Below are 27,341 nucleotides of genomic sequence, written 5' to 3'. Positions count from 1 at the left end.
CTAAATGTAATCGTGGCTGTAAAATTACCCTGTGAGGGGTAGGAACAGAGGAACAACCCCTGGCATTTCCATGAGAAAGGGAAGGCCTCAGTCAGGTCTTTCAAAGCACTGCTGCTCAGTCAGGGATTTTTGGGGGCTGCCTTGCTGTCTCTGAGGAAACTGAGTCACAAGTCCAGTGGGGCTTTGTAATATCAGTTGGTTATGAAATTGGAAAAACAACTGGGAAGCAGGCAAGCCAAGGTCCCTGCTCCTTGAAATTGGCATTTGGATGTGTCTAGTGGGCACTGCTGAGAAAATGGGAGTCTTGATATCTGTGGTCCTCCCACCCAGCCAGTCAGGTGCTCTGCAGATGTGGATGGTCCTCCTTGTTCCAGCTCAGCCATCCTGTCTCGGAGAGCAGAACTACAGTAGTCACAGCTTTTCCAGATGTTGGAAGCTGCAGTTCCCTAAAGGATCATATGCATGTGAATATTCTTTGCTTCCCAAAAGTCGCTCTGGGATCTACATTTCATCAGCTGCAGCAGGCCACAAAGCAGGAAGTTGAGGAGCAATGGACTGCTGTGCTTGTATTTTGTCCTGTGCAGTGTAGTGGCTGAGAACGTGCTGAGGGTGATGGGACTTGCCCTGTTTTTGTTAGGATGTTTTAAGCCCAAAAAAGACAATTTACAATGGTAACTAAGGAGAACTTCATTGCTTAGCTTGTAATGAAGTGAAAACAGATTTGCTGGCAGCAGAGTGGGGTTGTGAGGTGGGGTGAGGTTAATAGTTTGCATTTGATTAATGAATGAGATATTCCTCAATTGAAACCTGAAAGTGCTGGCATATGTAAGGATGATGAAGGAAGAATGATTCTTCTTTAGTGGCTGTTTCATCTGTATCCTTGCACTGATCATCTTCTATGCCAGAAATTCTGACAAATTTCACATCACCTCTTTAGTAAGGCTTCAGGTCAGTGACCTTTGGGCAGAGCCATGAATGAGCACTGTTGGAGTACCAGCCACCAGCCTGCACACAGCAGCCATGAGCAGTCAGTTTGGTAGACCCCGATGTCTTCCAGAGTCACTCCTTTTTGACAGGATTTTTTCCCCTCTCCTGCAGCTTGTGGAGAGACCTTGCAAGATTCAACAGGTAATTTCTCAGCCCCTGGCTTTCCAAATGGCTACCCCTCCTATTCCCACTGTGTCTGGAGGATCTCGGTGACCCCAGGGGAGAAGGTAGGTGCCAGAGCAGCACAAGCTGCACTTCCCTCATGTGAGGTTTTGCCTTGATGACAGTGTTAGAACCTGCCAGAAGATCTCTGCGTGCCTGGCATGCAGGAGTGGAGGCTGGAAAGGCTCCTGAGCACCACTCAGGAGAGAGATGGAGTCAAGAATACATGATTTTGAGGAGAGAAGTGGTGATGCTGGAGCAGAGCCCCTCACATATTTGGGCTGTGTGTTGATCTCTGATCCTCCCTCTCAGTTTGACACTAAACCCTGTGTGGACATTTCCTGCCACCTGTTAGCTTTGGCAAGCACACATTCCAAAGCCAGTCAGATGAGTTAGATAAAATGTGCTGCAATCTGGGCTCCTGAAGGGAGCTGAGGAGCCGTGAGTGACATCCGTGGCCTGCCCCTGTCATGCAGGCATAATGTCCCTGTCAGGGAACTCCCACTTCCCGCCTTGAAACGCCAAGCCCCACTGCACATCAATCACCACCCTGTCCACTTTCCTCCCAGCTCCTTTTGTTTTATTGATCTTCCTGTAGAAATGAAATCTTTCCTTAATCCAGCAACACCAGCCCTTCAGGCCTGTCACGCCATACCAGGCTGCAAGAATGAGCAGCCCACTCCTTGGCAGAGTGACTTTGCTGAGGATCACCCTCAAGCCACGCTTAAGACTCACACCCGGACAAAGAAGCGCAGAGCTCGTTTGTTTTGCAGCAGCTGCCTGGCTCCGGGACCTGTTTCTGTCACCTGCAAGCCCAGTCCCATGCCATGCTGAGCTCCTGCCAGCAGCTGCAGGGAGAGCATCGCTGGGGCGAGAGGGCCAAGAGCCGTCCAGGTTTGACCACTGTAGCGCTGAGAGTTTCGTGGGGTCAGTCTCACTATAAACTCTCCCTTTGCTTCTCAGCCTCTTCAGAGTTGTGTCCGGAAGGACCCAGCATCTGACTAATGCTGAACCACTAATGTTAAAAAAGGAAATAAAGAATTGATTTCAGAGTAAATGCTTCAATTTACCTGTTTAATTCAATGCAGCGGTTGGTGCTAATTGTTGCACTGAGGTGTTAGTTCAGAACAGATATTAGTCTTACAGCATTCATCTGCATAGAAACAGATGAATCTCCTTTTGCTGTCTAAAGTCAGAATACTGCAAAAATGTGGAAAAAAGTGAGTGACATCATTACAGACTGCACTCTGCACATCCAACCAGTACTTTGGGGTAGAACATCCATTTTAACGTAAAGACATTTCTGTGACTATGTTCAGATTCTGGATGTAAATTAATTACATGGGTCAAATCTTGCCAGAAAAAAAATACAAGTACATGCCAATGCTGACCTCCATAGGTGACCTCCCAGACCAAGGCCAGTGATCCATCTTAGAGAGGAAGGAGATGAAAATAACTTTTGTTAAAATAACTGTTTGTTAAAGCCACTGAATGCAATTGCATCCCAGTAATGGTGTGAGTCTGATGGTCAGAATGTGGAACCTAATTAACAAAATTAGATACTTCTTACCAGTATCATTTATATTCAGGTATAGACTCCAAATATGTGTGGTTTGTGCAATGTCTTTCTCTATGATATTCACATTACTCAAAACCAAAGGGTTTAATTTTAGAAATCTGAACTGGGCTTTTTTTAAAGTAACATTTTAGTAACTGAGAAGTATTGAATTTGAATTACAGAATTGGTAGTAAAGGGCTCTCTGCTGTCATATGCTGTCATGATTTAATTAAAACACCTTGAGAAGCCTTTCTTTTTTGAGAAAAGGTGGTGTACAAATCCTGCAAATGACCCAACTGTCTTTGCCTTGCATGCTTACTTAGGCAGCACGGTAGTGAAAATGAAACATTAAACAATCTGTAGAGTCTTCTCTTTAAAGTAACTCTCTACCCAAGGAGAAATGTGCCCTCTCTCTTTTCAGATTATGTTGAATTTCACATCAATGGACTTATTTAAAAGTCGCCTTTGCTGGTATGATTATGTGGAGGTGCGTGATGGCTACTGGAGGAAGGCTCCGTTGTTGGGTGAGTAGCTATTTCATTTTAATTATGTTTTTTGTATTCTTCTTGATGCTTTGGAGAGTGGGTGGGGAAAACGGACAGAAACAAACTTTCCTTTACTTGGAAGGATCCTGGGTTCTGCCAGTGCACTGGCCATCCTTTAGTGTCTCCATCAAGAGATGTCAGTGCGCTGTGTTCATTCCCAGTGATCTATGCTCTAAGCCCTGTGGTCACAAAGGCTTTATTCCTTCCTTTTCCAGCTTGAAAAATGAGGCAGGGAGGGAAGCAAGCCAGGACCCTGACTGGGACTGAAAATGTAGTCTCTGGAGTTTTGTTATTGCTCTTTCCTAAGTCCAGGGAAGAACTGTCAGGCAGTCAGAATGAAGCAGCTGCACAGCTCCTGACCCAAGCTCCTGCCATCATTTCTCATGAGTTTGTGTTTACAAATGCACTGTACTCTGTACTTTGAGCCTCTGTAGTCCTAGCAGGGACTTGCTAGACCATGCCTGTCGCCCTGATTTTTTAAGATTTTCTAAGCCTTCTAACGTTTATATTCTTGTAACAAACTTTCTCACACATGTCTTGTAAATAACTTATTGTTTTGCATTCTTTTATAAAAGAGGAGAAATTTGATGGACCTTTAGTTTATCCAGTGTAATTGGAGAGGTGACACTTTCACCCTCCAATCCACTGTCACCTTTGGAATTCTATAAATGTTAGAGTCAGAAAATAAACTTCGCGTTTTTACCTTGAGAACAGCAGCATGTTCGCATCATGTTTTTTCATGTCCTACAGTAACACATGCCATGTCAAGATGTGCAAGGGCTCCACTCTGCTTCTGCTCCCAGGGATCTCTAGGAAGTGCAGCTCCTCTGTATCCTCCATTTCTCTGCCTCCTGCTATTGTAACTGCAAGTCTTCATTCACCTTGAAGGGTTCAAGAGTCCCACCTGCTTTGCCCCTGCCTCTGATCCTGACCTTATCCCCTAAGCTCAGTGTCCCAAACATGTAAAATTGGTACTGCAACAGCCCCTTCTGCCTAAAAGAAAGGAAGCAGTCAGGTTGGGCATCATCCCCAGCTGTGTTAGAGGGGCTGCACCCCATGCTAGCGGAACAGAACTGGGCTAGTGAGCATTGGGTGCTCTCCTTGGCCCCACTGGACATCCTAGCCCTGGTACCAGGTGAGGTGCTGAGGCTGAAGCCATGCTGCTTCCCAGGTTTCAGTGGACCTCCCTTTCAGGACAGTTGGCAGCTGGTTTTACTCTTTACTGCCTATTTTTGGGTTGGCAGCATATACTGCTGTTCTCTGCTGCATATGTGTCAGGTAACATTGCTCCAGCAGCTGCAACTTAGCTCCTCGTTATTTTTTTTTTCTGCTGAGTAATTTAAAGGTACTTCAGAAGCCAAGCACCTCCCCGTCCCCTAGTGCAGGTGGACTTGGGAGTGTTTCCATCTGGAAGGAGACGCTGCATGAGTGGCCATGGTTCCCGCATGGGGCTGAGCCCATGAAATTAGGTCAGAGAGGCAGACAGACGGCAATTCAGCAGGGGGTGAGGAGGGGGATTAGTGTGAATTGTGAAAGCACGGGCTTCTTGTGGAGAGAAAAAATACATGTGTGCTGCATATTTTCCCAGGAAAGTGTGTGAAAACCCAGCCTTTAAATGGTGTATAACTTTTTATGAATGGGCCCTTTATCATACTCTGAGGAGCTTGCTCATTCTCGTTTCTCATCTGTGTTTCCTCTTCTTGACACCCTTGTTAAACTCCAAGCCTAAATCCAGGAGGAAGTTGCTTAGTGACCCTAGAGGAAGAAGCTTTGCAGTGCTGATGCTGTTTTTAGCATCCCCTTTGGGAGTGGAGTTGGGGGATGCTATTGATATGTTGCAAGGCTGTCACACTGCCCCAACAGCACTGGGCAGGTTAGAAGCACAAGAGTAGCTGAGTGAAATTGGGTCCAAGATAATGTTTGGATGGGTGACTCTGCAAGAAAAAAAAACTGGTAGTGAAACTGCCATTTCCAGCCAGTTAATGGGAAATACAGTGCTGTCTTGAAGGCAAGGCATTAACCAGGTTTTTACCCAGTGGAAGTTGTTCAAAGATGCTTTTGCCTGGCATTGGAAGGCCAGGATCCCTATCACTGCTGTCCTGACTGAATTCAAGCTGAAGAACTGCTCTTTGCCTCTGTCAGATTCCAACTGGGATTCGGTTGGACAGGGTGCCAAGACCATGTTGAATTCAGTGTACAGCCCTGCTGGTGCCAGCTGAAGTGAAAAACCATGTTTGCTCTGTGCAAGCTCCTGACCCACGTGCAGGTGCCTGCCTATCAGTCCATACTTGGTGCTTGCTCTGTTTCTGTGAGGAGCTTCTGGCCTTAATAGAGGAGCACTAAATTGAGGTTGTCCAGGCTGCAGACACCATCTGCAGCTGTTCTGTTTCAGGATTCATTCCTACTGGCAAAATTTGGGAGTTTACCAGTGCTGGTACATGCGAGAGAGCTCAAAGCTAGGGCATCATGGAGCAAAATGGTTCCTGGTCTCTTTCTCCTGAAAGAAATATAAATGTCTGCAGAAGCTTAACTGGGATTTGCTGAACAGAGAATGAGATAAATGACTCTCCTGGTCTCTTTCTCTTGAAAGAAATTAAATGACTGCAGAAGCTTAACTGGGATTTGCTGAACAGAGAATGAGATAAATGACTTTTTTCTCATCAGCATGGCCATGTCCTGCCCTTGGTTTGACTTGGGGTATTTGCTCCTGGGTGCAAAGTGCTGAAGGAGTTTTCAAGGCTTAGCAGGTGGAAAGGACATTCCGTAATGCCACATCTCTAGAAGGACAGGGGGATTCTTCCCCACCATGGTAGCACATTTGCTCAATTACGTGATCAAGACAAGAGCCCTTTTGAATTTACCAGAGCAATAGAGGCTTCATCTGTAACTGGATTCTGCTCCCAGCTGAAGAGAACTTTAATTCACTTAATAATGGAAAAGAATATGAATTAATGAAGGGGGGACACAGAAACTTTTCCAAAAGCACAGCTGATGGATGTGAAAGGGTGTTTACACAAGCACACTCCTTTACCAAAGACTCTTTGCTTCCCAGAGTCACAGGTACCTGTTATGCTGTGCTGTCCCTCAGGACATTGTAGAGATCTTTATTGTTGCTTTCCTGCCTTCTAGGTAGATTTTGTGGTGACAAGATTCCTGAACCAGTAATCTCCACGGACAGCAGGCTGTGGATCGAGTTCCGGAGCAGCAGCAACATCCTGGGCAAAGGCTTCTTTGCGGTCTATGAAGGTACAGCCCTTAGCCAGAAATCTGCATTGTATGGAGCAGATGGAACAGGATGCAGGGGTTTATGGGATCAGCAGTAGTTCTGCTGCACTGTGTGGTTAGATACAGCTGTGCCCTTCTTTTTATGGGAATTGGCAGATTTTGTGGCTTGTTTCAGTAGACTAGGCATGGATTTTCCAACTAGATTATCACATTTTGGGGGGCACAACAAGATGGGAACACAAAGCAATGGCTTCCATACTTAGGCCAGGTTCTGTTTGGTCTAATCAGCCTCTGCAAGCAGCAGTGTGTGGAGCAAGAGTTTCTTTCAGTATTTTGACAGGCGAAGTTCTGTTTGGGATCATACATTTTATATCACTTAATACAGATTGTCTTGGGGTGGTTTTGTTTGTTTGGTTGAGGTTTTTTCCCTCAAATTCAAAGATTAGTCTTCTGTTTCTCCTTTGTATGTTTTACTTACAGAAAATTGGAAATTAGCATGTCAGTTTTTTCCCCTCAAATTCAGAGATTAGTCTTTTGTTTCTCCTTTGTAGGTTTACTTACAGAAAATTGGAAATTAGCATGTCAGATCTTCTATAGCTCAGGTATTTTAGAAACTTGCATAGCACTCAGATGATGAAACCACTTCAGAGGAGGAACAATACCATCACAGTCATTAAAAATCAGTAACTTCCCTTTCTATATATGGTATATGCTTGGGTTTTTTTGCAGTAATGATTCTAAAATGTATTAAAAGCCCTCATTGTTTTCTGGGCAGGAGGCATTTTTCTTAGGAATAACAGTGTTGTCAAGAGTATTGATGTTGACTGTATTGATACCAACATTGCATCATCTTCTTTCTTCAGCCACAGGGATAAGCATAATGCTGGAAGCCCAGTGCCCAAGTGTCCCATAAACTCATGAATAATGGTGCTAACAGAGGGAAGTGAAGCAAACATGGGACTGTTGGGGAAGTGCAAATAAAGCGTATGAGGATTTCACAGCAGTTTGGGGCTAACAAATCTGTTTCACAGGAGAAATGTCTGGTTTCTGCAGGAATTGTTGCCCCAGAGGCAGAAGTGGCTTGCCTGATGTTGGGTTTTTTTAAACATCTCTCCTAAAAAGATGCTATTGCCTGGATCATGTAGTTTGTAAGGCCCCTTTTATGGTAGTTTGTTGGAATTAGAAGTGATCAAATTAGTGTGTATGGCATCATCCTTCATATTGCTAAATGATATTGGAAGAAAAAAAAATTACATTGGCTGCATTCCAAAATCACTTTGCAAAGTGACTTTGTTTTCCCTTGACAATTTCTCATATTTCCTGTTGGTTAATAAGTGATCCCTAAAGATTCAGTAAATATGAGCTTGCTTCACTTGATTTTTGAATAGAGCAACTGAAGGTAGTATGTGCATCTAGTGGTCAAACAAACTCCAAGTTCATATTTTCCTGGCTCTTCAAGAGTGGCTTTTTATATAAGCATTTCCTGCAAGAAATTTCCCATTGTAAGGCTGTCAAATCCATGGCTTTGCCTGAGAGCACTCACAGAGTATGACTGGTGTAAACCAGCTTGTACTACAGACAGTGATGGCTCATGGCACAGTTTCATTCTTATCTCTGGATGATGAAGGGAATGCTTAATCATTGGATATCTCAGCCTCCTCTTATCAGAACAGCAGGTAGAGAGATTATCTACATGTCTCTCCATAATTTATTTGCTGAAATAGGAGATTTTCCAAAAATCTTTTATAATCTCTATTTCCCTCTTAAGCAAGTTCTGATAATGTCTGGGTTTTTTGCCCTCTGGAAAGTGGCTTGCTCAGGTGTTTTGTGACTTCTGTTCTTAGGCAATAAAGGTAGTTTTTATTTCCAGGAAGGATTGCATATAAGTGTTTAATTTTCTATCAATTTTTGTCCAAAGTTTTCCAAAAATCTTCTTTAATCCCTATTTCCCTCTTAAGCAAGTTCTGGTAATGTCTGGGGTTTTTTTGCCCTTTGGAAAGTGGCTTGCTCAGGTGTTTTGTGACTTCTGTTCTTAGGCAATAAAGGTAGTTTTTATTTCCAGGAAGGATTGCATATAAGTGTTTAATTTTCTATCAAATTTTGTCCAAAATCTTTCTCTGATGCCATTAGTTCCTCTTTTTCTTTTGAACTCCTCCCTCAAATCTAGCACTGCTTCTCTGTCTTCTGCTTGAGTGACAGTGCATATGAATGCTCATGCATCTGAACTTTTCTGGAAACTGGGTGAGGACTGATTTTTGGGTTTGGATTTCTCCAAGTCTTGGCCCTAAAGTTTCTAGATGTGAAGAAAGAGGCAGAAGCATGCAGCCACATGATGGTAGGATTACTTGATCCTAAGTGACAGTTTATGCAGTGAAATTGTCCTCTTAGTTCAGTCATTCTGTTCCCTTTCTTTCATGAGATTTAAGATGGGAAGATGATGGTGGTTTTGCCCTACAGCTGCTGACAGCCCTGAGTGCGGCCCTAAAGTTTTTAGAAGATGTGAGGAAAGAGGCAGAAACATGCAGCCACATGATGGTAGAATTATTTGATCCTAAATGACAGTTTATGCAGTGAAAGTGTCCTCTTAGATCAGTCATTCTGTTCCCTTTCTTTCGTGAGATTTAAGATGGGAAGATGATGGTGGTTTTGCCCTACAGCTGCTGACAGCCCTGAGTGTGCCATCATTATCATCTTCTCAGGCTCTATCCCTAGGTGTTCTTTCCATTTTGCAGTAAGGCTCTTCCAAGTATAGTTGACACTCAGCTGTATGTCAGAAGCCTCTTTCTGTTGGGTGGGGGAGACTGTTTTTTAAAGGCTCCTTCAGAGGTTTTCTCAAGCACCACTTGTAGCTCTGAATATATGAACTCAAATTGCAATCTAAATTGTGCTCTGTAGCTGAATTTTTGGGTGCAACTTTTTGGTGGTGCTTTAGCACTGATTCTGTAAAAAGAGGTTAGCTGCACTAATGAAGCAGTGCTTTTAGCTCTGTTACATTAGCAGCTTACAATGCAAGTAGAGACAGTGTTACCCACTGCAAGCAATCTGCAGGACACTACATGGAGACCCATATCTGAATTGCTAATGCAGTGCCTTGTGGGGAGAAGCCAAGGGTGAGGATGGTTGATATCTGGCAGGTGTCATTGCAGTAGCATCTCTCTGGTACTTTCTGTGGGTTCTTTTTGTTTCCTTGACTCCAGGCACAGCCAAAACATTCATGTGTTTTGTAGGTGTGTGTCATGCATTGTGGGTAACACAGGTTTTAGCCTGTGATCTTAATTTCATTTCTTAGTTAGTCTTGCAGACAATTTTGCTGAGCTGCTGTTGTCTTCAAGATATTAATTAGTTTTGTGTTAAACTAGATTTCCATTAAATTTTCTATTTTGGTATTTAAACTTACTCTTATATTTGGCACTAAAACTTAATTTTTCATGCGCAGCAGTCAGCCTGATGGTCTGGTGGTGAGCAGCTCAAGTTGTGCTTGTTAATATTGCCATCGTGTGGCTGGATTAGATTTGTAACTCCTCCCCTCTTCCACACCCTCACCCCCAGCTTTTCTTGGTTCTTAGTGCTGGTAGCAGGTTTCTAGCAGATATGAAGGTGATCAGGAGTATGAACAACACAAATGTATAAAAATCTCTGTCCCAGTTAGCTCACCTTCTGAGGATATTAGGACAGCAAGATAGGAGACAGTGTTATAAGACAAAATGTTAAAAACATATGTGACTTGTGTGTTGCCTTTGTATAGCAAGCCATACTGAAAGAGTTTGATGAGAAAGGTGTGTGTGGAGTGGGCTTTACCTAGAGAGAAACCTGCAGTCTCGTGCGTTTATTGTTTCTTTTTTATTTCTCTACAGCTATTTGTGGTGGAGAAATACACAAAGATGCTGGCCAGATCCAATCTCCCAATTACCCAGATGACTACAGACCTTCCAAAGAGTGTATCTGGAAGATCACAGTTTCTGAGGGTTTTCACATAGGAATCACATTTCAAGCCTTTGAGGTGAGAAATATCATTGCATATTATATTACAGATGTTACCTTGCCTCTACAAACCCTTTAAAATGAAGAAGAAAGTAATAATAATAATAGTAATAATAAAAAAAAATTGTTTGATTACTTCAGAGTACCATTTACCTTACCAGATGTTTGCTCAGAGATTTTGATTTTTGAAGTTTAAAATATGCTGAGTTTTCAAAAACTGTTACTCTAGACAGAAAGAATTAGAAGGGACTCAAAAGTGTTGATGATTTTAGGTAGGGACTCCTTAAATTTTCACTCTGGACAAATTTAATTAAATGGTCACAATAAAAAAACTCTTGTTGGTGTCACTGGGTCTTGTCAGATTTCAGGTTGTGACTCCCCAAAGAAACATCATGTTCCCAGATGGCAGACAGACTGAAGAGGTCACAAAAAGTTTTCTTCTGCTGGTTATAGGATGTCTTACACTCTTAGCTACATGCCAGTGATCAGTCTCTGATTGCTGATGTTAAGTCACAGACAGGAGTGGGCAGGACCTTGGTTGGTGCATAAATCTCATCTATCCCACAGGCTCCTGTGGTTTGTGTACACTCACCATGCTTGTCCTATAAAGGACTGACACTACTACTTCACCATGGCTATGCCGTGAACCTTTTTGTTTGCAGTTGTTCTGCTCTAGTTCTTACAGCTTCTTTTGCAGAAGCAGTTTGTGGATGGTCAGGGACTGGGTTTCACTGCAGGACAGCCATGAAGCTGTGGCAGAACTGACATGTGCCTAGGCTCAAATGCAGTTTGAGCTGCAGGAGAGCTCAGTGGCAGCCCCAGCAAGTACTTAGTTGTAGCCAGTTGTCTGGGGAGCTGATCTGTGGCAGGTCTGTGTCACTAGCCTGGCTGGAAGAACTCTTACTAGTGAGGTACAGACACCACTTTTCCTGCTGCAGATTGAGTGGCACGATGCATGTTCCTACGACTACCTGGAGATCCGAGATGGCCTCACTGAACAGAGCCCGCTCATCGGCCACTTCTGTGGCTACGAGAAGCCAGAAGACATCAAATCCAGCTCAAACAAAGTGTGGATGAAGTTCGCATCTGATGCAACCATCAATAAAGCAGGCTTTGCAGCAAATTTCTTTAAAGGTATGTGATCGAGTACCTCTCACAGTCAAAGCTGGGGACAATTTATCCCTTAAGCTACTGCCATCCACCAGTCAATTCATTCTATCTATCAATTGGCACATTATCATCTATCTACTTGTACTTAGGATTTTTTTGAACAATTTGTTTGCCAATATAGAATTTATGTACAAATTTCTTTGAGACTGTAGAGGGGCTTGATGCTTAGGCAGAAACACCTCCCCCCTGATTAGGACAGAAATCAACTCTGCTGGGCTGGTGTCAGCATAAATGTTGCCCTGCTGGATGGAATGTCACCTCCATTTAGCCGTAGCAGAGGACACTGACATTTTCAAAGAACTACTAATACTGCACAAGGACTGTTAAAACCAGCTCTCTGCTTAAGTTCTATTCCAAAAGAAACCTCTGGAGAGAGGATAAATCTAAATGCAAGTAGAGTGCCAGTAAAAGAATACTGAGACCTTTAGGAAACAAATGTGTTCCTAAACTGAGATTCTCTTCAGGAAGATGTAAGACTAAGATTTTAATTTTTTTTCTTTTTTTTTTAAGAGCTAGACCCTATAAATGGTCCTTTACCAGCATCCTGGTGACTTGATAGAAGCAAGAACCAATATCTAACTGCTTGGGAAAATAGCTGTGGAGCTGCTGGGGGTCAGACAGTCATGTTTATCTTAGGTTCACTTGCACTTGGACAGAAATAATAGTTGCAGTGCCAGTATTTGGATTGCATAAGTCCTTTATTTATTTCTACCTTAACTTTTGTCTCGTATTGAGTGTCATGGTCCGTTTAGGTTTCTCAAATTTTTAGGAGAATTTACTCTGTGAATTAAACTTTATTTCATGAACTTAAGACTTAAAACAAACACGTAAGGGCTCAATACACTTGGCTCAGACTAGTCTATCCTATGAATTCACTTATTCACCATTCAAGGCATAAAATGTCATAATTTATAACCCATAATGCTTAAACCATGCACTTAAGTGGGAAAAAAAAAGGTAAATAAAGTTTAATTCACTGATTATATTCACCTGTAAATTTGAGAGGTATTAATGGACTGTGACAAAGGGTGATTGCAAGATCACTGGCAAATACTGTCACATTTGATCTCAGTCCCTGGACAGGTCTCACAGTACCTGTATTTCCTTGTTTAAGTTTCTCAGATTCCATAAAGGCACAGAGAATACTTCTTCCTAAAGATATTTTGGCCTTTTCAGGAGTGAACAGTGTAGGCTGACTGTGTCAGAGATGTCTTTCAAGATTAGCATTACATGGAGACACAGCAAGTCATTCTCTAAAATCTGAATTTCACCTACAAGTTTGTAGGGGAAGAAAGTTATACACCTGAATCTGAAGTGCTTTCTCTGTGACACAGAGAGTCAAAAATAAATTTGTTTCTTTTTATGTAAAAGTGTGTAAACTTGTGCACTAGTGCAATTGGAGACACAGGTATTTTCTGTGGAGTTTTTGCTGGCAGACTAGATCTTTTGGTGTCTGCTTGGATTTCTCATATTTGAATCAGAAACCATGTAGCTTGTGGATGGTTAGAGCATTTTTAAGTTCATGACAGTAAATTCATCTGAGGAGCAAAGTGGTTTTGCTTGAACCAAGCATCACAGTAGTCATAGCTGCACAATTTCTAGCCAGCTTGCATTGTGGGCTGAGCTGATGTCTGTGTGCAGACACATGTGCAGGCTACATGTGGAGTTTCAAGCTGGAATCCAAAGTCTGCAGTCCCTACCTCCATATCCAGCAGGACTGTGACTACCAGACCCTCCATGAGCAAATTAGATGGCTCTGCAGGCACTCTTCAGGCTGTTACTCACAGCTGATTGAGCAATTGAGCAAAGCTTTGCCTTAATGAATTATGAAAGGAATAGAGCTTCAATTAAATGTCTTACAACACTGAAAGAAAATAACTTTGCCTAAAAAATCAGAGTTAAGGGTGGAATTGAATGTTATGCTTTGTGAGACCATGCAGTGGTAATGTCTAGGTTTTCAGAGAAAATAAACCTGCAATCAGCTTAGAGGGTAAGCCATTGGTCACACCCAAGGTGCATTGCCAGGAGGATATGGAGAGCAATTACCTCATGTCTACCCAGTCAGGCATATCTCATGGGATACCTCCAGGACTTTTCTTTTTAGTTATCTTCATTTTGGCAACAATTTATTTGTATCAATGAAGCCTATTTTATATGGTTGAAATGTTAGTTCATCTGCCTGGAGCAGGGGAGAAGAATGAGAAGAAGCAGCAGGGTCATGTACTGCCTGTGGCTCCCCATCCCCTTCTGCCTTTGCACACCTGTGGCTTTGCTGAAGGGGCTGAGTGTACCTTGTAGGGACACCAGGCAGGGGAAGAGGGGCTTGGAGTGAAGTTGAGCCAGGCAAAGGGAAGGAGAAAGATGTTTTCTGTAAGTGTTTTAATGTATTTGTTTTCAGTTTTGGTTTCCTCTAAACCAGCACTCAAATATTTATATTAATTGGCATCAAATTAAGTTAAATTCCCCAAAATTGTCTGTTTGAACAGAACAGTAATTGGTGGATAATTTGTCTGTCTCAACCCAAAACTTTCTTGCTCTTATTCTTCCTGTTTTCTTCCTCATTCCACGGGAGTTGCAGGCCAGGGAATGAACCAACTGCAAGGTGGGAGTTTGGCTGCTGGCTAAGGCTAACCCACCACAGTCATGTTAATAAAAGCATCTGTTAAGGGATGCATGTGGAATCAGGGGTCAGGGTGAGAAGCCAGTGGCTAACTTCGTATTAAAATATCAGTTCAGGTTGTTGAGATGTGATTGAAGAACCTGACTTCAAAGTCCAGGAGGGCAAGGGTTCATGTGCCTGTGAAAAGGCAGAACTACTTGCATGTCCTGCCAGCTCCTTTGCAGCACCCTGTTCCGTGGGGTATCACCTCCCTCAGCTCCATTGCTGTGTGTGCCATAATGGTTTGGTTCCTGGTAGCTCAAGTTACTCAAGAGCATAAGGAATTTAAAACAAACACAGCAAAAAAATGGCATATGAGAACAAAGACAATGATGTCTTCACAGGAGACACTGTTTTCCTGCCTGAAAAAGCACTGTTGGCTAGTAGAAGTAATGGTAGTGCTTTATGGTCTGGTGTTAGGAGGGTTTCAGCACTTGTGGGCTTTGCTGCAGTGCCTGCTACACCGTCTTGGCTCAGCAGTCAGGGCTCTGTTCCTTCTGTCCAGAAGGGCTGCCTGAGGAATATCAGGGTGTTTGGGTGGTCAGGAAAGTGCCACTTGCTCTGTTTTTTTCCTGACAGAGATGGATGAATGTTCTCTGCCGGACAATGGTGGGTGTGAGCAGCACTGTGAGAACACACTGGGCAGTTACAAATGCACCTGTGAGCCTGGCTACGAGTTGACAGCTGATAAAAAGAGCTGTGAAGGTAAGTAACCCACAGACTGAGCCATCTGACTCTAGGAGGGGTACTACAGCTATAAATGGAATTGAACAGTCTTGGAAGTGATTTTCCTTACCCCTCCATCCTCTTTATTTCACTTTATTTTCTCCCAACTGATATTTTTGTTTTTGTTAACATCTTCCATTGAAAAACAAGTTTTGATTCAAAAAATCCTGAAAATTTTCAGCTTTATACTGCTAATCATCCCTAAACCCAGTTGTCCTTCATGGCCAGAGATTGCTGTTCAGACCAGATCTCCCACAGTGCAACATAAGGGAAGTAGGCATTAAACTTAACCATTGAGTGGCCCAAAAAATATTTAAATCTAACACTGAATTTATTTGTTTCTCATAAAGGAATTTGCTTCATATAATAAAATACCAGTGTTTTGTCTGCATGCAAAACAGGCTTTTCCACACTGAAGAGAATTTTCCTCTCTTCCTGTTTCATGAAGGAAAAAAACCCCATGTCTATAATAGAAGGTGTTTGTATCAGCTTTCTAGAGAGTTAATCTTATGCAACAAGTGTTGCTTCTATCAAGAATATAGCTGTTGGTGTGCTGAGAATCCATCCATTGTTCTTGTCTCAAAACTCTGTCTGTAGGGACATTTAGGGAGCTCCACATGCTATCAGTGGTGCTCTCAAGATCACCTGGTTTGCCCTGACTTCTGCTTTGTCAAACTCTTTGGGTAAGAGTGCTGTCGACTTGGTGAGGGCAGTCAGGTGCGTGCAAAAGGGGGTTTTTTGTGTTTTTTTTTTTTTTTCATAATTTCTTGCAATTTTAGCAAGTCAGTTGCTAATTTGTTATAACTTGGCAGGGCTTTTTTCTGAACTTCACTCTTAACCTCCTATTTTAAACTTGATTTGTGGGCAAAACAGAAAGGATAGTCTTTGAAATCATAGCAATATACAGCAGAGTAAACTGCTTTTTTTTCTCCAAAACCACTTGCTTGCTACTCTATTTATATTAAAGCTGCTCCCTTGTGTTAGGGTTAGTCCTCTTAATGCAAAATGATGCTGGGAGCAAGATACAGAAAGCTTTTATCCCTGCGGGTTTTGAAGATGTGGCTAGATCTCATTATTCTCAAGAAACAACAAGGTAGGAAAAAAGAAAAAAAATGCTTTGTTGCGAATAGAATTTTGCAGCAAATTGAGGTTTATTCCTTTCAGGTAATAGCCCTGCCCTCCCACAAGAGGATGAAGCTGAGATGTCTTAAATTTTTTAAGGATATGGGATAATACAGCTAAGTCTTGACTTTGCCTTCAACTTTCCCTAGAGAACATGCAGTCCAAATATTATAAACCACTGAAGAGTTGACAAGAAAGTCTTCCTTATGATTCCATTATCTTGTAATTATTCCATTACTGATGAACTTAAAATTGTAAGGTTTGTAGCACTGAGTGTAGGTGAATTTACCAAGCTGGGCTTTACAACTGTGTTGTGCATGTCAAGTCAACTAATTCACAGTAAGCCCAAGAACAGAGATTCAAAAGGAAATTAGTCTTACATGGTGGCTCTCAGGGCCATAGCCTCATTGGGTCTGTTTGACTTGTGATTTACTGCAGGTGAAGTTTCTGTCTTCTTCACACTTTTTAAGCCATTTTAAGCTCTGGAGGCTGGGATTTTCAGTGTGCCACCTACCCAGGATCTGGTTCATTTGGGTTTCTGTCTTCTTCACACTTCCCAGCATTTTAAGCCAGTTCTGGAGGCTGGGATTTTCAGTGTGCCACTACCCAGGATCTGGTTCATTTGATAGTTAACACTGTGGCCCAACCTGTGTGTCTGAACAGAACCAAGTAAAACTTGTGTTCATTTATTGCCTCTCCAGCTGCCTGTGGGGGCTTCATCACCAAGCTCAATGGGACCATTACTAGCCCTGGATGGCCCAAGGAATATCCTACTAACAAAAACTGCGTCTGGCAGGTGGTAGCTCCAGCCCAGTACCGGATCTCTCTGCAGTTCGAAGTGTTTGAGCTGGAAGGCAATGATGTACGTAACCAGTCCCTGCATCTCAGAGGTGGGACAACTGGCTAAATCAGAACTGGATAAATCCTTGGGGAAGAGGAGGCTCTGTCTTACTGATGGAGCTTCTGGTTGTTTTCCCACCCTCAGTGTAATTACACCAATAACAGTGACTGTTCTCCTTGAAGTCCTTTGCTTTCTCTGTGGAGTGGAAGGATTAAAGCTGTTCTATTATAAGTGTGTGCAATGGTTTAACCCAGTCTGGAAACTACACACCTGCTCACTCACTTTCCCCCAGTGGAATGGGGGAGAGAGTCAGAAAGGTAAAAGTGAGAAAAACCTATGGGTTGAGATAAAGACAGTTTAATAGATAAAGCAAAAGTCACACATGCAGGCAAAGAAAAATGAGGAATTAGTTCACTGTTTCCCATGGGCAGGCAGGTGTTCAGCCATCTCCAGGAGAGCCGGGCTCTATCACACATAGTAGTTACTTGGGAAGACAGACAATGTCATTCCAAAAGTCTCCCCTTCCTCCTTCTTCCCTCTACTCACCCCCACTTTATAACTGGGTATGATGTCCTCTGGTATGGAAGATCCATTTTTTCAGTGAGGATCAGCTGTCCTGGCCATGTCCCCTCCCAGCTCTCTGAGCACCCCCAACCTTCTCACTGGTGGAACAGTACTAGAAGCAAAAAAAGGTCTTGGCTCTGTGCAACTCCTGCTTAGCAGTAACAAAAAGTCTTGATATTATCAAGCCTTTTCTCAGCACAAATCCATAACACAGCCCAGTACCAGTCACCATGAAGAAAATTTAATCTACCCCAGCCAAAATCAGCACAATGGGCTTCTTTTCTCTACTAGTTTTGCATAATTGTAGGTATTTTCCATCCCTAATAGGTGTCCTACCTCCCACCTCCCCAGTGCTGCTTTTGCAGGAAAATAGTTGGAAATGAACAATGAAGTAGAGTTCTTCAATGGTAAAGGAAATAACAGTAAAAGAGTCTGTTCTCTGCCACGCACAGTGGAGTTTGAACAAAGCATTCAGGTCCGAGTTTCCCTACAGTAAATGGGAGCAGTGGCACTTCCGTAATTCAGGAGGCTGCTAAAGTTCATTCAGCACTGTCAGGTTCTTGGATAAGGTGGAAATGATTACTTTTTCTAAATTCAGTGAAGCTTTGCTATTCTGAAAAATGCACCCATCCTTTAAGATCAGGGCAGCAAGCGAAGGGGTGAGAAAACTAACAGAGAAGATTTTGGGCAAGTGAGGAGTGCATTTGAGTACAAGGCTGTTTCTGTTCCATCTCTGTCCCCTTCCTCTGAAATGCTCTCTTCCAAGGCCAAGAGCTGAGAAATGTCTTCCTCTCTTGGCAGGTCTGTAAATATGACTATGTTGAGGTTCGTAGTGAGCTGGCTTCTGATTCCAAGCTACATGGCAAATTTTGTGGCTCAGAGAAGCCTGAGGTAATCACATCATACGGCAACAACATGAGGCTGGAGTTCAAATCAGACAACACGGTCTCCAAGAAAGGCTTTAAAGTTCACTACTTCTCTGGTATGTTATTGTATTCTTTCACTTGCTTACCTGTCTCCTCTGACTGAACCTCTTGGTTTTGGTGAGCTTTCTTCAACATCCTGCCAGAGCCTGACCTGGTTCATTGAATCTAAAAGCATGGTTGCTCTGTTCTGTGTTGCCTTCATCTTGGGTTCTCAGTGTAGTGTATGGTCCAGTTTCATAGTGTGGTGTCAGCAAAATGCATGAGTTCCATCAATACCTCCAGTCCTTCTACAGCAGGAAGCAATGTGGAACCTTACCCTAGAAGGTATTACTGTCTCTAGAAGATTAGAGGAAAGCTTTTTCCTCTGAAACTAGAAGATGTAGAAAATTTCCAGTGGTGTTCTATATAGTAATCATTCCCATCAAAGAAATGTATACTAGTGGAAGTTTTTCATCCTGTTCTCAATCCTTTGCCAGTGATGTACCTTGTTGGCAGGCAGTTCTGGAGGTTAACTCTGTGTAATTTGGAAGCAGAAATTCAATTTCGTTGTGTCTCTTCAGCAGAGGCCTAGGAGTATTAATGCTTTTGAGGAGAATGGTCAGGTAAAACGGCCTTGAATTAGGACAGGTGCAGAGTAGAATCAGGCCTCAGGGTTTGACTTATTAAATCAAACAGGAGGAAGGATGAGGTGGGTATGATTAACCTAGAAATATGTTTGGGAGTGAGGAAAGAGATTAATTTATTGAGATCTGGGGAGGGCATTATCCCAAGAAAAAGCAGAAATAAACTTCTCATAAATTAAAGTGAACTGGAAACCATGAGCAGATCCTATGCTCAGAAGGTGGGACTGAGGAATGCATAGTCCTGAACACACAGGAGTCAAGATCCACTGGGGTATATTTCAGCTTCAGGGAGCAGTTGATACCTTAGATCTTCTTAATCACCTGGCTGTTTGTGCTCAGAGCTATTTAGAAATGGAGGCTCATTAGAGCACATAAGAACTTGAAAATATAAAGTAGATTTTTACCTCGGCTAGTGAATTTGTGTGATGATTTTCCTGGGCTCTATTCTTAAAGAATGAGATGCTGTTCTAGGTTTTGTTTAGACAGGAGTCTTTAACGAATAAACTTACATTATAAAATAGAACACATTTGTGATACATTTTATGGAATGTGAGACAGTTGAAGAGAATAGGATCTTGGCTAAAAAGCTGACTGGACTAATCCAGCAGTAGAGTTGGAGATTTGCATTGCTATCTGCCAGCCTGGGTATGGGGTTCTCTACAGGTGACTGTGGTACCCTGTGTCACTGTTAACTCAGTATTTGTTGGTTTGATCCTGCCCAGACAAGGATGAATGCTCCAAAGACAATGGTGGTTGCCAGCACGAATGTATCAACACCTTTGGGAGCTATATGTGCCAGTGCAGAAATGGCTTTGTGCTGCATGAAAACGGCCATGACTGTAAAGAAGGTAAAGTCCCCACTCCTGCCCTCGGGAATGCCAAGGTACTTTAAACACTGTTTGGTTCAGGGTGCTTCCTGCCCTGAGCTGAAAGGAAGTTTGTACAACATACCAGGCAAGGGCAGTGAAAAAGCCCCAGCTAGCTGCGAAACTGGCTAGAAATATGACCATTCCCATTCCTCAGTCTTGCTCTCTATATGCCCACAGGGGATGGACAGGGTGGGGATGAGAAATTTGACTTGCAAAAGGAGCAGTTGTGGGACATCATCATTAGACTGGTCACTGCTGCTTCATTTAATTATTGTGTTTGAGTCAGAAGAGAAAGCATGGGCTGATCTAACCACTTGCTGGTGCCAAAACTACCTTTCTTCCTGCACCCCTATCCCTGCTATGTGCTCCCATAGCTTTTCTGTGTATGGTCTCTGGTCCTTGTCTGACCTTTGCATGAGCTGATAAAGCTCTCCAAATTGACAAAACAATGCACGGCTGAGATAGCACCAGAGTCAACACTGTGGAGGGGTTGACATCATGGCCCTAGAACAGGGCAGATGAGGTGAATGAGCAGGAGAATAGATTAGGGTGTGAGGACATGGGTTAGGTTAATGAGGCCCAGGGGAGTGAGATGGTCCATTTCACCATCTGCCAGGTTAGCTCAAAATAAGTATAGGAGAAACCCACCAGAACTATGGAGTGATACTAAAAGGTCTTGTTTGGTGACTGAAGCCTTCCATATCTCTGCCCTGCAGAGGGTCTCAGTGGGCAGAGAGGACCATGTAGGACACTACAGGGTTGCCATGTGAGACTTGCCCCAATGCGATTTCTCTCTCCCAAGCTGGTTGTGAGCACAAGCTGAGTGGTGCAGAGGGAATGATGAGCAGTCCCAACTGGCCTGACAAGTATCCCAGCCGGAAAGAGTGCACCTGGGACATCTCTGCCACACCTGGCCACCGAGTGAAAGTAGTGAGTAGCCAGAGAGCGGGCGTGTGAGGCAAGAAGCAGGCTGGGTTGTGAGGAGCTGAAGTGACTTCCCACCTCCACTGTGTGAGTGGGTGGCTGATGCCCTTGGGTCCTCTTTGGGGCTCTTGGAGGAGAGTTTTCTGGGAGGCTGCCCTGGCTTGCAAAAGGGCAGAAGGTCTCAGAGGGATACAAGACAGACGAGAGGCAGCTTGGAGGAGACTCCAGCAGATGACAGCTGTAGAGTATTGCGCTCTGTAAACAGATGGCATAAATGCCCTCCCACCCCTACCCCTCCTTGTGAGCCACTCTCTTGGGGCCGTTTCTGCATTAGGTGGTGGCTGAGCCAGCCCCTCAGAGGGAGAGGTGTCAGGCCCACTTTACAAATGGCAGGACATGCCCAAAGCTGTGCAGATGGCCCATGTATTGGGGGAAATTATCCCTGTGCTCAGTGGAAATGATATTACAGGACTGCCCTTCTGGTGTGCTGGGCAGAATTTCCAGCCAGAAAAATAAGTGTTATAAGGCCTGCAGTTGGTAACTGTTGTCATGCACCCATGTGAGGCAGAAAGGCTGAGGCAGCACAGCACACTGATAGGGAGTTCTGATCTTTGCCACCTTGAGATTACTCTTATCTGAAAGCACATTATTCTATTTTAGTGTGTGGGGAGAGTGGGGCAGATGTACCATTTGATCTGTTACTCACTTGGCATTTCACCATATGCTAAATTGCATAGTCAGATTTACAACTGTCTTAATTCTCCATATTCTTGCTCTAGACCTTCAATGAGTTTGAGATTGAGCAGCACCAAGAATGTGCCTATGACCACTTAGAAATGTATGATGGGCCCAACAGCAAGTCACCTATCCTTGGCCGCTTCTGTGGCAGCAAGAAACCAGACCCTGTAGTGGCTTCTACCAACAAGATGTTCCTCAGGTTTTACTCTGATGCTTCTGTGCAAAGGAGAGGTTTCCAGGCAAAGCACAGCACAGGTAAGCTGGTTGCTGCCAATACCCCAGTGCCAAAAGATGTCCTCAAGGCTCACTACATTTTTTACTAGGTAAAAACAGACACACCTTTCTCCTAAATTTTAAGTGGTGTACATTCGGTTCCCAGACCGCTGCCAGTGCCATACCATAAATACCACCTCCCATAACAGCTTCAAATTGTCTTGGTATTGGACATTCCTGTTCAGGCTCTTTTGTTGAATTTGAGGTATTTGGTTGAGCAACAATCCTTTTTGTTCCACATCAACCATTGGAAAAGGAGGTGATGCAATTTAGCCGTGTATTGGCCCACCCTCAGAACACACCCACATTAGATTGATTGTGATAGAAGCAGAGCTGTGCTGTGGACAGGCACAGCTTGATCCTCCTATCTGTGCAGCCCAAAGGTGGGTGTGTTTGTTTGAAATCCCTGTCACTGTAAATAGATGAAACATGCTCAAAGTAGCCGTGCACCTGACACTGGTGAAGAAGTGTCTTCCTCATTGGCTGCAGGAAAACTCTGCTAAAGCATGCAAGTTCTGCACAAACACAGGGCTACTTTTGTGCATTGTGTGGGCAGGAAAGGGTTGTTTTGGTCACCGGTTTTCTGATGTGTGTCTGCTTCCTGCTGACAAAATACTTGGGGTCAGAATTTCATCTACAGAACAAAGGCAAAGAGCAAAGCAGTTGCTTTCTAATACAATAAAATTTCCCAGAGTATGTGTCAAGTATGTGTTATCCTGCTAGACTAAATTGATCATCTTTCCATATATGTTCTGTGCCAAAAAAACCAAGTTCCTCTAAGTATTGTGTGTCTTTGAATTCATGGGTGACTGTAGAATTCACCGTTTTATTGTAGTTTGGTGCAGTGTTTAATTACCTTTCCTATTGCACTTCAAGCTGGAGGTCTTCTCTGCTCATGACTGACCCACAAGTGGGATGAGTCTTTGTTGTGAGTGAAACTGAGAGACTGTTTTGTGTCCTTTTCTCCCTTCAGAGTGTGGTGGGCTCTTAAAGGCTGAAGTGCAAGCTAAGGATCTGTATTCCCATGCTCAGTTTGGGGACAACAACTACCCAGGTCAAGGCAACTGTGAATGGGTGATTGTAGCTGAAGATGGTTATGGGGTGGAGCTAATATTCCAGATATTCGAGATAGAGGAGGAGGCTGACTGTGGGTACGACTACATGGAGATTTACGATGGTTACGACAGCACTGCCCCCCGTCTGGGACGCTTCTGTGGCTCGGGGGTAAGCCATGATAGCAGTGATTTCAGGGGGATTGCTGAGGGTGGCAAGGATATCCTCATACCCTGTTTGGAGAGGGGCAGTTGTCACATAACGGGACTGAGAATGCTTTGTGGCTGGGTTTTGCTTCTTTCTCTTCCTCAGGAGATCACAGCCATTTGCTGTTCCACAGTGTTGGCTGGAAAATTCTTGCTGACTGACTGTTTTAGCCCAGGGCCATGTACAGCAGCATGAGACCACCATGCTGCTGTGCCCCAGTCCTGCCATCAGTGTTGTGTAAATGTGGGAAATGGCTTCCAAAGGCCGGTTTCATCCTGTGTTGTTTCGTGGCTCAAGCCAAGTTATTGTGGCCATGCTATGGCAAGGGTGAACAGTGGAGGGCCTTAGAGCTGTGTGATGCTTGCTGCCTTTAGGATGGCACGCTGTCTCCTAAACTGTCACCTGCATCCCCATTACCAGGAGTGATTCTAACATGAGTAATGGTGTGTGGTTTTTGAAATCAGAAGATCTGTGTTTGATTTCTCTAGGCCTTTAGCAATTAAATGGAGATGTTATTGAATTTAGAGAGAGACAATCAGGGACCAGGTGTGTGGAAGAAGTTCTCACAAACTGGGGAAATGGTCTGGAAACCAAAACAAACAAAGGCAGAGCAGCTTGGTGTGAAGAAGCTCAGGGCAGCTGGGTAGTAATCTGCCTACCTGCACACTGATGAATGAAGAATGGCTGGGAATGGGACGCACAAGGGGATTGCAGCAGGTCACAACAGTGACCTGGACATAACCAGAACTGTCATGTAAGATGAGTAGCTGAGTTATTTGAACTCCGGGAGAGCTTCAGTTGCCAAACAGGTTCCAGTTTTCTCCTGAAAAGACAATGACAAATTAGAGTAAACCTGAAGACTGGAATGAGAATGTTCAGGGAATAAAGCAGGTGGAAGGATTGTAGAGTGGACTGACATCAGTCTTCCAACATAAAGAGCAAAGGAATGTGCTTAGGAAGGCAGATCAGGGCAGAAGGTACTAAGCATTCAAGTCTTCGTGTTTACTGGCCAATCTGTCTTCACTGTGGGCTTAAACTCCAGTGTCATGGTGCAGAAAGTTATTTAGTCTCCATATTTGAACCTCTGTGTACTGTCTTCTTTCCTTTTCTGCAGCCTCTGGAAGAAATCTACTCTGCAGGGGATTCCATTATGATTCGATTCCATACAGATGACACCATCAACAAGAAAGGATTTCATGCCCAATACATAAGTACCAAATTTCAGGATGCATTGCACATGAGAAAATAGTTTGACTGCTCCTCACAGATATTCCCCATCTGAAGATTGAGACATTTAACTGTGATCTTTGTCTTTTTTTTTTTAAGCTTCTGTGCACTTGGCCAAAAGCAGTGTACATTATTTTCTGTAACTAAAACTAAATCCAGTCTCAAAGGTTTGCCTCTGCAATTATTAGCATGACCCTTTCTTGTTAACCTACCCAGGACCAAAAAATTGTCTTTTAATAATACCTGCCAGGGCATAAACATTGTATTTTGCACAACTTGCCATGGGGCTGAAGGAAGACTGAACTTGAATTGAGAATAGCCTTCGTCTCTTGCATATCTTGTTTCTAGGTGGCAATTCCCAAGCATCCACATGAGTTGTCTCAACGTATTTTCTGGAGCAAGTGTTTTGGACAGACATCCAGTAGGATTTTTTCAAAGGACTTTGTGAGCCACATACTCTCCCCTACCTGCCCCAACTACTCTGTGCAATAAGAGAACAACCAGATGGCTGTGCCTGCATCACTCTTTCTGTCCTCTCTATTATTGTCTTGCTTCTTGTTGAGTTGAGAGCAAGGCAGGGGACAGGGACAGTCTCTTCTAGCTACATGGATTCCAGGGAATGAGGACGACCCAGTATTTGGTTTGTAGTAATTGTCATGGTATATGTTGAATAGAAGTACTTCAATGCAGCGCCCAAGGCAAGGGTGGTGGCTGACACGGAAATGTTGTGGTGGGATGCAAGGCAAAGCTGTGTGATGGTGGCAAAGCTTAGTAACAGGAGTGTTGACAGCATGCTCTGGTTACACCACTGTGCAAGGCAGCTCAGAGGGCTGTGGCAGCAGTCCAGGCCCTGTCTTAAGTAAGGAATCTCCCCTTCTCACTCCACCCATGCTTCCTGACCATACTACCACTTCCCTGTGAGCCCTTCCTTCTCACAGCAGAGCTGCTCTCCCCAGGGCTCCCTACCACAGCCTGGGGGTGCTCTGCAACTTCAGCTGGCCAGAACATCTTGCTGAAGGAATCGCTGGGGCAGGGGAAGTCAGGGTGTCCCTGAGGCAGAGGGACACAGGCCATGCTACAGGTCAGCTTTGGTGATCTCTGGGAACGTGTCAAACTTGCAAGCTGCAGGCATGGGGCTAGGAATGGAGGAGTTCTGGTTTCTGCTTCCTCCCCATTTGTCACTGGTGCATGGCCCAGTCTCTTAACTTCACAGCAAGGGTGCAAGTGAGATGGTAACTTTGACTTAGAGCACTTAGAGCTATAAGGCTCAGACATGTTCTTGTTTGCCCGTGAAAGCTACCCAGCCACAGGCTTGAAGAATTAACAGGTAGCTTGGTGCTTCTTTAAAAAAAAAAAAAAAAGTGTGTTTTGGGGGAAGCACTGTAACTGAGCAGTTGACATGGGAGGAAAAAAAATACTTAATTTTGAATGTTTCATTAAGGCACTCATGGGCAATTATGAGCTAAAAGCTGAGGTATGTTAGCTTTAATAAAGTATTTATAATCCAAGGATTACTATGTTTACATAACCATTGTGCTGTCAGGCTTTGGAGTGGAACCTCCTCTCTTGTGTATGACTGTGGAGAAGTGTGAGGCCAGTGCCACTGTCTGGCACAAACAACATTCCTGGAGATAAGGGTATTTTCAGGTGGATGACAAATAGACCCAGCCCTCTCCAGAAATCCTTGAATAGAATATGGGCCATGTTTTGTGAATACTAGGAGAAGCAAATGCATGAAAATATTTTCTTGCTTAGATCAAGAAAAGTAAAGTAATTTATGCGTACACACAGAGGATTATATGTATATAAAATGTGCATGTAAAAGACTAGTAGTCAAAGCCTTAATAAGTGTAATGTGAAAAATACTGTACCATTGACTATAGCTTTATTGCAAGCTGTATAAAATCATGTTATCTCTGTTTTGGTTTGGGCTTTTCCGTTTGCTTTATTTTAGCTCTGCTTTTTTAATTATTCAAATTTTGTGGCCTTTTTACAGGCAAGACCTCTGATCTCAAGCTGTTTAACCATGCAAGTCTGGGGAAGTGAGCTCTGCTAGATGGGGAGTGTGGTTTGTCCTTCTCTTCTTTGCTCCAGTTCAAGCAAAATTACAGTAACTCAGGTCTGGAAATTAAAGTGTGACATCAACCCCTGTGAAACAGAAGCAAAGTTTCAGGTGACAAGCAGCAGTTTATGTTTCCTGACCTTTTAGTGGCAGCAATGACTCTAAAGAAAAGTAACTGTAGCAGGTTCCCATGTACTTTAACATATTTTTTCCATGTTCTGGTAATTTCCCATACACCCCAGGCTGGTTTCATGCAGATGCTTGCAATGTGGTCTGACAGATTATGACACTTGTTAGTGTTCATCCAGGTGTCTTTTGTGACAGTGTGTTCACAAATATTGTACTGTGCGTTCCAAACAATGATCTATGTAGAATATTTCTGCTGTACTGACTGGACTTTACAGTCAATAATTCTAAATGAGTGAAATTTTCTTAAGAACAAAAATATCAAACCCTCTGATGTGTGAATATGTATTCTGGTTTTTGTGTAGTTTTACATTTCACTAACTAAAATAATTTTTAGAGGGGAAGAAGAAGGGGGTGTGGGGACAATCACAAATGTACCTGTGTCCCAAACAAGTCTCTGCAATCATTAAAGACCGTGGATTCAGTTGTACATTCTGTTGTATGCTTGCATTTCAAAGGAGGAAATTTCGTACTATATTCCTTGTTCTGCCAGCTGTTGTTTGGGTCTACTGCTAATACTGGAAAGGAACTTTCCTGTGGTCCTTTAGGTTTGCATTGGCTTTTGCAATCAAGGGAGCATTTAGAAAGTGGGGCAGAGAAATAAGTTGGCCAGCCCAAGGCCTACATTGTTCCATGTGTTGCTCACAATTTAGGGTGCTGAAATGCAAGTCTGCAGTGATAAATATCAGGGACCTGGGAATGAGTATGTAAGT

The 27,341-nt window shown here is 43.4% G+C and overlaps 1 protein-coding gene across 1 annotated transcript in view; it reads left to right on the top strand.

Annotated features, from left to right (window-relative positions):
- The window catches only part of TLL2 (tolloid like 2), an 87,095-nt gene extending 60,037 nt beyond the window's left edge, over positions 1-27,058 (top strand). The window contains exons 9-21 of the mRNA XM_039709383.1: positions 1,099-1,214; positions 3,129-3,231; positions 6,382-6,498; positions 10,332-10,477; positions 11,397-11,592; positions 14,867-14,992; positions 16,837-16,997; positions 18,342-18,522; positions 19,812-19,937; positions 20,761-20,888; positions 21,662-21,875; positions 22,867-23,117; positions 24,268-27,058. Of these exons, the coding sequence (XP_039565317.1) occupies positions 1,099-1,214; positions 3,129-3,231; positions 6,382-6,498; positions 10,332-10,477; positions 11,397-11,592; positions 14,867-14,992; positions 16,837-16,997; positions 18,342-18,522; positions 19,812-19,937; positions 20,761-20,888; positions 21,662-21,875; positions 22,867-23,117; positions 24,268-24,402 (2,000 nt within the window). The 3' untranslated portion in view covers positions 24,403-27,058. The remainder of the gene's footprint in view (positions 1-1,098; positions 1,215-3,128; positions 3,232-6,381; positions 6,499-10,331; positions 10,478-11,396; positions 11,593-14,866; positions 14,993-16,836; positions 16,998-18,341; positions 18,523-19,811; positions 19,938-20,760; positions 20,889-21,661; positions 21,876-22,866; positions 23,118-24,267) is intronic.
- The last annotated feature ends 283 nt before the right edge of the window (positions 27,059-27,341 follow it).

The sequence above is a fragment of the Passer montanus genome, unplaced genomic scaffold (assembly GCF_014805655.1).
Source record: "Passer montanus isolate IOZ18808 unplaced genomic scaffold, ASM1480565v1 scaffold21, whole genome shotgun sequence".
Classification (NCBI taxonomy): Eukaryota; Metazoa; Chordata; class Aves; order Passeriformes; family Passeridae; genus Passer; species Passer montanus.
The sequence above is the reverse complement of the archived record's forward strand: the minus strand, read 5'-3'. Positions and strand labels throughout refer to the sequence as shown.